Source organism: Octodon degus, unplaced genomic scaffold (genome assembly GCF_000260255.1).
Source record: "Octodon degus isolate 3935 unplaced genomic scaffold, OctDeg1.0 scaffold00163, whole genome shotgun sequence".
NCBI classification, from domain to species: domain Eukaryota; kingdom Metazoa; phylum Chordata; class Mammalia; order Rodentia; family Octodontidae; genus Octodon; species Octodon degus.
In genome coordinates, this window is record NW_004524739.1 from 772532 (window position 1) to 783092 (window position 10561).

General features: G+C 51.7%; 1 protein-coding gene across 1 annotated transcript; it reads left to right on the forward strand.

Annotated features, from left to right (window-relative positions):
• The first annotated feature begins 274 nt into the window (after positions 1 to 274).
• Sfn (stratifin) lies at positions 275 to 2526 on the forward strand. The gene has a single exon (XM_023703038.1). It carries the CDS (start codon positions 1320 to 1322, stop codon positions 2064 to 2066), a length of 747 nt encoding a protein of 248 aa, XP_023558806.1. The 5' UTR covers positions 275 to 1319; the 3' UTR covers positions 2067 to 2526.
• The last annotated feature ends 8035 nt before the right edge of the window (positions 2527 to 10561 follow it).

Genomic DNA, 10561 nt, shown 5'->3' on the forward strand with positions numbered 1-10561 from the left:
AGATGAATGGCAAGAGACATGTCCATTTCTGAGGCCTCTGTTCTCAGAGTTGGGGTCACAGTTAAACAAGAAAGGACAGGGAAACTTCTGGAAGGCAGGCTAGGGGAGACATCACTCAGCTGGAATTACCACCCCATAAAACCAAAGGCTATGTGTCACCGAAGCCTCCTTTTCCTCAGTCCTGTCTCTCTCCCCAGGTTGCTAGCGTCTCCCCTGGGGGACCAAACTGGACTGAGCACTCAGGTGGCCTGCTTTCCAGCCTGTAACCGAGGACAGTCTGAGTCAGGCTGGAAAGTGGGACAGCCGAGTTGGGGCCACACCCTCCAGGAGCCCAGCTGACACTTCTTCATGGCAGACAGTTTGGAGGGGGCAGGTGACCTGGTGTGGAGAGTCAGAGGCTACGTCTTCAGACAAGTGGCAACAGGCCACCAACTTGAAAGGGAAGATTGTGCTGTGATGGGGAAGGTGTCCAACAAACCTACTGGTGACTAATTACAAACGTTGGGCTGGAGCGTCAGAGGCCGCTTGTTAAACGTTTCATTAAGTGGCACTTTGAAAGCTGCCACCTGTGCATTCTGGGCGGTCAGTGGGAGAGTGAGGCACAAGGGGTAGAACTAGTGTATCTTCAGGGAGACTCAGGAAGACAACCGAATCCCACCTCCAGAGACTGGAGCTCACGGGTCAGAGGCCTCGATGGGAGAAAAGCCACTGCAGGGTTCAGGGGAAGAGTTTTGGGGCGCTAGTAGCTGCATAATCTTAAGCAAAGCTCACCTGTTTTGAGAGTGTTCCCACTTCTGCAGTCCATGGAGCTCAGAGACATCATACGGATTAAATGAGATCATGGCTGGGAAAGTGCTTGGGAACTGCGGCTTTACCTACACAGGAGTTATCTCACCTGAACCAAGAGGGAAACATACCTGGCGGGATTAAGAACCTCACCCTCCTGGGTCTGGCCGCTCGCAGCGGAGGAGGATCTGGGACAGTTTCCAGGGGTGCCCTGCAATGCACCTCTGGACAGCAGGGGGCAGCCTGGAGCTCGGAAGGTGGAGCCCACACCCAGGTTTCTCCTGCTGACTGTCCCGGTGACTCACCTCCACATCCCCGCCCTTTTACCTTTAAGGAAGAGCCGGAAAGGGTGTGGGGAAAGAGGCGAGCAGGAGGCAGGTCTTGGGTCCCAGTCCCGCCCCTACTTCTCCCCACCCTTCTGAGGGCCAGGCCACCCAGCCAAAAGGCACGCCGAGAGCAGGAGAGGCACAGAACCCGGCATCGGTGCCCTGGCAGCCAGTTAGCCCGCCGCCCGACCGTCTGTCCCTAGAGCCATGGAAAGAGCCAGTCTGATCCAGAAGGCCAAGCTGGCAGAGCAGGCCGAGCACTATGAGGACATGGCAGCCTTCATGAAGGGCGCAGTGGAAAAGGGTGAGGACCTCTCGTGCGAAGAGCGAAACCTGCTCTCCGTGGCCTACAAGAACGTGGTGGGCGGCCAGAGGGCTGCTTGGAGAGTTCTGTCCAGCATTGAGCAGAAAAGCAACGAGGAGGGCTCGGAGGAGAAAGGCCCTGAGGTCCGAGAGTACCGGGAGAAGGTGGAGACAGAGCTCCGGGGCGTGTGCGACACCGTGCTGGGCCTCCTGGACTCCCACCTCATCAAGGAGGCTGGGGAGGCCGAGTGCCGAGTCTTCTACCTGAAGATGAAGGGCGACTACTACCGCTACCTGGCCGAGGTGGCCACTGGTGACGACAAGAAGCGCATCATCGACTCTGCCCGGGCAGCCTACCAGGAGGCCATGGACATCAGCAAGAAGGAGATGCCACCCACCAACCCCATCTGCCTGGGCCTAGCCCTGAACTTTTCTGTCTTCCACTACGAGATCGCCAACAGCCCGGAGGAGGCCATCTCGCTGGCCAAGACCACTTTTGACGAGGCCATGGCTGACCTGCATACACTCAGCGAGGACTCCTACAAAGACAGCACCCTCATCATGCAGCTGCTGAGAGACAACCTGTCGCTGTGGACAGTCGACAACGCCGGGGAAGAGGCCGGTGAGGCTCCTGAGGAGCCCCAGAGCTGAGCCTGCCTGCCGCTGCCTGCCCTGCCCTGCCCGCTCCAGTTCCCAGCCACTGCCCAGAGGACTTGTACAGGGTGGGAGGCCCGGTCCTTCCCAGACCGTCTCGAGTGCACCGCCCCAGCCCAGAAAGGCCCCCTCCGGGGTCGCAGCCACGCCGAGGCCACGTGGCCGGGATCCACTCTCACGCACGGGCTGCAGGGCACCCCGCCCACCTCTGCTCCCGGCGCCCCCTTCCATCCCACCCCATTCCTACCCCGGCCACTTTCCCACCACCACTCCGTGCCTCCCTCTGGCCCCTGCCGCTTCTGGATCTCAGGAACCGAGGAGTGTCCCACCGGGGCTGAGAACTGGACCTTGCGGCAGTAGCTGGAGAAGGGTGTGTGCGTGTGTGTGACTGTGAGAGAGAGTGAAAGCGCGTCTGCTGGGTGTGACCACGTTTCCTCTCAATAAAGTTCCGCTGTGACACTCCTGTCTTTGCAGTTATTGGCCATGGGCTGGGAATGGGACTGAAATATAATTAGAGGTTCTGTCTTTTGGCGCTGGCCTAGTGGCCCGCAGACGAGACCTTGGGACATGCTGCCGCGAGTACCGGAAAGACCCCAAGCTTAAAGCCGGGAGAAATCCCATCTAGCCCTCCGACCCGCGTCATGGGGTGGGGGCAGACGGAAACGGGCCGTCGGGGAACAGGCGCAAGGTGGATGGGAAGGGTCTCGGGAGCCTGGCGATCCTAGCCTACAGCCTTGACTTGCGGCAGGCAGCAACATGCCGGGAGCCGCGGCGGCCACAGCCACCTCGGCACTCAGTCTCACCTTCACCGCGGTGAGATGCAAGCGGGGTTTGGGATCTCTACCGTCCAATCACAGAAGGGAGTTGCCCGGGATTCCGCCCCCACGGCCCGCTCGGCCAATGGGAGAGTGAGTAGCGGCGCGCGCGCAGCGACGATTCCCGCCGCCACCTCCACTGGGCTGAAGCCGCAGCTGGCTGGTGGGCTAAGCGGAGTCTCCGCTGCTCGCTGACCTCCCGGGGGGCGGCGCTCTCCCGGTTTCACTCCAGCAAGTCGTCGCCCGCCCGGGCCGAGAGCGCAGCGCGCGGCCCCCTCAGTCCTCGCCCTTTGAGTCATCCGCTCCTGCAGTTCAGCGGCCATGCCGTGGGCGGGGGTGCGGGGTCCGGCTAGAAGACGCCACCGCCGCACTCTGGAGGCGGCCCCGGCTGCATGGCCAGCAGGCTTGGGTTGTGTCCCTGGCAGCCTTTGCGACCTTGGAAAAGCCGTACCTGGGCCTGTTTCCTCTCTATAGATAAAGAGGCTTAAACTCAAGGTTTGCCAACCAATGAGAGCGAAGACTTACGATTTGTGGAGAAAGCGCCTGGGTGGGTGCGAGTTTGAGCACTGCTCGACTTTGGGGCTCATTCATGAAACTGGGTGGGGCGGGGGTTTGAAACGTTTCCTCCCTCTTAGAGTTGCTGCGAAGTTTGAGCGAAGAAACGCCTGTGGTGTAACCGTGCTACGTGCCCAATGCCTCTTAGCTGTTAGTCCTTTCATAATGGGGAAGTCTAGGATTTATCCATTTCTGTGCCCAAAGCAGAATAATCGGCCATGCCGCGCACCGAGGAGCAGCCTCACTGCCAAAGACGGAAGTCAGTCCAGCCTCATCGCGCCAACTTCGGCCACATTCACAGGACTCACAATTGATGGGCTCTCAGTGTCACAGCTCCTAATTCTGCAGGGGAGGCTGAAGGGGCTCTCTGATGCCTGCTGGGTCCCTTTGTCTTCCCCTCATTTCCTGTCTCCGGGCCAGGGCAGGTGATTCCTGACAGCTCTGGAGGGGACCTGGTGTCTATCACCAGACAGGTCTGGTGACTTTCTTTTAATGGGGTAGGTCCTGGGAAAAGAACTTCCTTCTTTTCTCTCAGCCTGTGACTTGTTCACCTGTAGGCTCCAGACCATTCAAGGTTGTCCTATATGGAAAGAAATGAGCTGACCTAGATGGTGTGTTGTAATTTTTTTTTAATCAAAAAGCTTGCATTTGGGGCTGGGGAGATGGCTCAGTGGAATAAGCGCTTCCCTGGCAAGTGCACGGGCCTGGGTTCAATCCCTGGTTCCGCCAAAAAAAAAAAAAAAAAAAAAAAAAGGTTGCATTTAAAAAAAAAAAAAAATTAGGGGCCAGAGAGATAGCTCAGTGGAATAAGCGCTTCCCTAGCAAACGCAAGGGTCTCATTTCAATCCCTGGTTCCACCAAAAAAAAAATACATAAAATAAAATTTTTTTTAAAGGCACATTAAATCAATTCTCCTAAGAGGAGGCAGGGATCAGGAGTAAGAACAAAAGATTATCCCACTTCACCCAACATACCCCAGTGTCGTTTTTCAAATTTACACAGATTTCATTTCTAGTCCTCCTTTTTCTCTTCTAAAATTCACCATGTTAAAGTTCTTGGGGTTAGGGCTAGGGTTCTGCGCTACCAACAGTGGAAGGATGTCCTGGAGTCCTTTTTTAGGGTCACTCTACTGCCCACTAACTCCTACCTTACAACATGAGGCGGTTCCATTTGGAGTCGCGCATTTCTGTCCATCCTGAGTTCTCTGGCTCTGGGAAGGGCCCTTCATACCAACAGTCATCGGAGCTGTGGGGGGGCTGCTGTTTTTATTCTTGAGGGTTTTTTGTTTGTTTGTTTACCGGGGATTGAACTCAGACCCTTGTGCTTGCCAGGGAAGGGCTTATTCTACTGAGCCATCTCCCTGGCCCTAAAAAAAGGATTAAAAAAAAAAAACCCCAAAACCAAAACAAACTCTCTGTAAACATTTATTGTCATCTTTTCCTGGTCTAGAGAAGACATTTCATTATTTTTTTTTTTTAAAAGACATTTCAAAATTCATTTCCACAGCTAATGGGTATAGGGTTTCTTTGCCTATGGTGAAGTATTCAAAATAGTGTTCTAAACAGTTGTACAATTTGGTTAATATGTGTGGAACTGCACAATGCAAAAGTATGTCAATTATACCTCAATTTTAAAAACTCTGTCTCTGGGCTGGGAGTGCAGCTTAGTGGGTAGAGTTCTTGCCTAGCACACATAAATCACTGACCTCAGTGCTTGTGTGTGCACAAGTGCTTATGTGTACGTGCACACACACACACCCATACCAGTCCCAGAAGACAAATTGGGTAAGGAAGCCAAGTTTCACATGAAATTTTGTGGTGGTCATTCATCCCTTCCAGTTGATCATATTCTTTTAATCTCTTCCAAATTTCAAGGCCTCTCTTCCTTTAACATGTACAACCTTGGACACCCTGGCTTACCAACCTCTGGCATTTATGTAAGATGTGTTTATTAGGTTATGATTGCCTATCTAATTCTACCTTTGCATCTGGAGCTATGTCCTGGGTTTATTTCTCTCAGCGAGTGCTCTATAAATGGTAACTGTTTCATTATGTCCCCCCTTTTTTCCTATAGTGATTCCAGCAAGCTTCATACCACAAGGTGCTCAAATCTTGGGTGTAAAAGCATCCTTCCAAATGTCTGGCCACCAGGTTAGAGTTACATCCTGTTTTGGTTTTTTTTTTGTTGTTGTTTTTTTTTTGTATTTTAGGAAAGTGTGTACGGGTTGTTCTCAGTCTCACTACTAGATCAGACTCGTGGTGATCCGCCTATTTTCAGCCTCCTAAGAGCTGGGATTACAGGTGCGCAGCCAACATAACCAGTCTCAGTTGCCAGCTCAGCACGCCCCAGGGGCGGGCTGGCACCGCAGGGTGTTGGGGGGGGGGTTCAAACCCTGGCCCCTGCACCTCCTGCTTTAATCTGCTGCGCTATTTGGCTGGCCCCATCCTTTATGGAAATAGAGAAATGCCTGACTCTGGGGATGAGGAAGAGCTGCCCAGACAGAGACCATGTTCACAGAGATACACGTGACCCCAGCCCTGGGTCCTTTCTACACTGTCAGATTGTCTCCAGGGAACAGGCTCAGTTTGTGAAGATCTTTTCCTCCCAAGCATTTGAGCGGTAGCTAGGCAAGGTGGTACATGCCTACAATGCCAGCGCTTCAGAAGGCTCAGGCAGAAAGATGGCAAGTTCAATCCTAGCCCAGAAAATTTAATGAGAATCAAAAAGCAGAAAAGGGCTGTGAGGGCTGGGGAGATAGCTCGGTGGGTGGTCTAAGTGCCTGCCTGGCAAGCACAAGTATCTGGGTTTGATCCCCGGTACCATATGCAGTGCCAGCCCCAGAACCCTGGGCGTACCACGCTGGCCACTGAAACCAGGCATGGAGGCGCATGCCTGTAATCCCAGTGCTGGGAAGGCTGAGACAGGAGGATCACTACAAGTCCAATCTGTGTAGTGAGACCCTGTGCCAAAGAAAGAAAGAAAAGAAAGGAAGGTAGATATTAACAGAGAAAGAAAAGGGCTATGCCTAGGGATATAACTAAGTGCAAAGGTCCTTGGTCCTGTGTGTGTGTGGGGAACACTGGTATAGGGAAAACTTGCAACCTAAAATTGTTGACAGAAGGTATTCTATTCTCTATTCTCTTATGTATAGTTACTGCAAAAGGCAAAGCCAAACTGGCTCTCTAGCTCCACAGACATGGTGTCAGATAGCAAGACAGCCTGCACCAACCAGGCTCCTAGGAAGCCAAGGCCTTGGGGTCAAGCAGGCCACTGATTCCTTCCAGAAAAGCAAGGTGCTCCTTCACACTGCCAGCACACACACACACACACACACACACACACACACACTCATACCCCTATTTTCCACACTTTTCCAGGGAAACTTGGTTTCAGATGCTGGCACCAAGACTGCTCTTCTTGGGGCTGGGGAGATGGTTCGGTAGAATAAGCACTTGCCTGGCAAGTGCAAGGGCTTGAGTTCAATCCCTGGTTCCACCAAACAAGAAGAAAAGAAAAAGCCTTCCTATACTGTTCTCAATCTAACTCCAGCCAAGGGCCAGGAAGGAAGCTGTCTTAAATGTGAAGTGGCCAGACTTCTGGCTGACTTACCAAATTTAAGTTTCTCTAACCTTGTTCTGTCCAGTGTTCCTTTAAATACCTCACCTTGTCCACAAGGCCTACCCATCGGTCCCCATTCCTGCTCTGTGTGGAGCAAGGAAGGCAGGTTCTGCAGGGTGGCCGGCCCCCCAGCTCCCCAAATCCTCCCCGCAGCTGAGTCCCAGCCAGGAATGCCTGTGAGGGCAGCAGACAGGTATGCCAACCTGGGGCATCAGAGGCTGACTCATGTCTCATCTCTGCCCAATCTTCTCCTTACAGCTCTGGGAAACTGAATTCTGTCTAGAGATAAGAGGGAAATCTTAGCCTCTCCAAAACAGGACTCTGCAAATCCATGATTCGGTGCACCATTTAAATTCACGAGTAGGTATTTGTTGAAGAGAAGGATGTAAGAAAGGGAAGAAGGGAGAAAATCTGATCTGTTTTCTCCTCCAGTCTAAAGCTAACCTGAAGTCTCCTTATCTGAATATAAAGAGGACAGACTTTTAGCTCAAAAGGTGTGATTTACCAATTGGAGGAAATCTTTTTTTTTTTTTTTTTTTTTTTTAATTTATTTATGTGTGTGTGGCCAGCTCAGTCCACCAAGGGGCGGGGCTGGCTGGCATGTGGTGCTGGGGGATTGAACCACCATCCTTGTGCTTTGCTAAGCTTGTTCTAAGTAGGTGCTTTAGACCACTGAGCCATCTCACCAGCCCCCCAACTGGAGGAAATCTTACTCTTATCCAGTCTCCCTTCATGGCCCTGTGGAGGCTCCAGGATTCAAACATTGAAAACTTAAGAGATGATGATGATCCAGGGCAAAAGGAGCGCTAGGGGTCACCTCTTTTTCTCTCACGGAATCAGGGACTGAACTCAGGCCCTTGCACTTGTCATGGAAGGGCTTATTCCACTGAGCCATCTCCCTGCCCCCTCTTTTTCTCTTTTTGAGACAAGATCTTACTCTGTCCAAGCTAGCTCAAAACTGAAATCCTCCTGCCTCAGCCTCCCAGGGCTGGGATTACAGGCTTGCACCACCACGCCCTGCTCCTGTTTTGTTTTGCTTTGCTGTGGTGTCCAGGCTGCCCTTGAACTCTTAGATTCAGTTGGTCCTCCTGCCTCAGCTTCCTGAATAGCTGTGCAGCTGGGACTAGAGGTGTGGGCCACCACAGTTGGCTCAGTGTGGGATGGTTTTCAAGAGGCCCCTCATTTCCTTCCATATCTGCTTTGGGGCTTTGGAGTAAGAAAGAAAATGATTAGCTGGGCCTGGTGGTGCACATCTGTAACCCCACCACCCTGGAGGCTGAGGCATGAGGATAGTTGTGAGTTTTGAGACCAGCCTGGGCTACAAAGTGAGCTCAAGGCCAGCTTCAAATGCATGTGAGACCCTGTCTGAAAAAAAAATCTTGCTATTTATCCACAGCCAGAGCTTTTTACCTGTATTTATCTTTTCCCACCTCATGTGAGCCCCAAATCCTTAGTCCATCCTTCAAGCCCCTCAACCTCAGTGCACCTGGGCACCTGGGCTCCAAAGCTGCCTGCGGTTAGCTCCCTGGTTGCATGTATGGGAGCCAGCAGATTGGGCGCAGCAGGCCTGATGCGACAGCAGTGTGCTAATCTGGGTTTCTTTTCTGGACAGGACAGGAAGGGCTTGGTAGCTAGGGGTAAGAGAAAAGGCAAGGGAGAAGCAGGCAGCATGGATGCTAGTGTTGGCGTGAGGTCGGGGCTGCTCCCTTCTTTGAGTTATTGGGAAAGGCCAGAAAGACCCCTCAAATCTATCTTCCAGGGGCCGGGGAGATGGCTCAGTGGAATAAGCGCTTCCCTGGCAAGTGCAAGGGTCTGAGTTCAATCCCCGGTTCTGGAAAAAAAAAAAAAAAAAATCAAATCTATCTTCCCTTTTTTCTTCCCACAGACCCTAATGGGATCAGACTTCCTGTGCTTAACCAAATTGGTGGAGCATTTTGCTAATTCAGGTCGATGGATTTGCCTCAGCTCTGGGGCTTTAGGACCTCACCCTCCCTCCTAAGTCTCCTTGTCAGGCTGGGAACCTTTGCAATAACCTGCAGGTTCTTCAATTCCATCTTACCTTCCTGTGGCTGGCGTCGCACCAGGAAATGCAGAGTCTAATGTCAGTTAGCAAGGATGACCGGAGGGGATGACACCATTGGGGAGATATAAAGGGACACTCTTCTGGAAAGTGCTTCAGTAATATGAATGGAGAACCTGGATGCTGGCAGTCATTTCATTTCTAGAACTTTATTGTAAGTTAAAAATCAGACACTCAAAAAAAAAAAAAAAATCATAGGTTCAGACAAGATTTGGGTACAAAGATATTAGTTATTATTTATGATGGTCAAAACTTGCTAATGACCTTTAGGCTAACTGTGGGAATCTCGACTGATAAGGTTGTAGCCATGCCAGCAGATATTATTATAAGGCTTTTTTTTTTTTTTAGGAACCAGGGATTGAACTCAGGATCTTGCACTTGTCAGGGAAGAGCTAATTCCACCGAGCCATCTCCCTGGCCCCTATTATAAGGTTTTTACACCCACTCTTGCTGGCTTGTAATCCCAGCTATCAGGAAAGCTGAAGCAGGAGGATTATGAGTTTAAGGCAGCCTGGGTTACTTAACAAGGTCTTGTCTCAAAAAAGGAGGTGGGGGCGCCAGGGAGATGGCTCAGTGGAGTAAGCGCTTCCCTGGCAAGCACAAGGGTCTGAGTTCAATCCCTGGTTCCCCCAAAAAGGAAAAAGGGGGGTTGGGTGGGTAGAGAAGTAGTTTGTGTGAAGTCTTACGTTTGATCCCCAGTATCGAAAAAAGTTTAAAAATATTTTAAACTTCAATATTAATGGTTATTTCTGCTACAGGATTGTGGATGATTTAACTTTCACTTTATTTTCTATTTTTCGCTTTTCTGTTTTAACCAAGAAAAAAGCTAATCCAAGGTTGACTGCCCTCCTGGGAAATGGTCTCTCTTTCACCCGCACAGATGCGCTGAACGCCCCTCACCTAGGGAGGGCGGAAAGCAGCACATCCCCCTCCTGTGTTGAGGTTCCTCCCTCTCCTCACCTCAGTGTTCCCATGGGGGGTGGGAGGGGGAGCAGAAAATCTTTTTTTTCCTGTCAGAAACTACATTTAGTGCGGGATGCAGCAGCGCACGCCTGTAGGCCCAGCACTCAGGAGTCTAAAGAGGGAGGATCGCTGTGAATTTAAGGCCAGCCTGGGCTACAGTGAGACCCTGAGTCACAACGAACAAATAAACTCACTACATTTACTGAGGAGGTAAACATGCTGGCTATTGCAGAAAGGCCTGAAAATAAAGTTCTGATTTCCATCCATTTCCAATAAATGCTGGGGGTGTTTAGCAAGGAGACTGTAACGCTAGAAATGGCACCGTCCGGCCCGCTGGCTCTTTGGTGAGCGCAGCCTTCTGTGCCAGGAGCATCAAGCCCTGACCACAGCTACTGGAGCACAGCTGACCACAGCTACTGGAGCACAGCTGACCACAGCTACTGGAGCACAGCTGACCACAG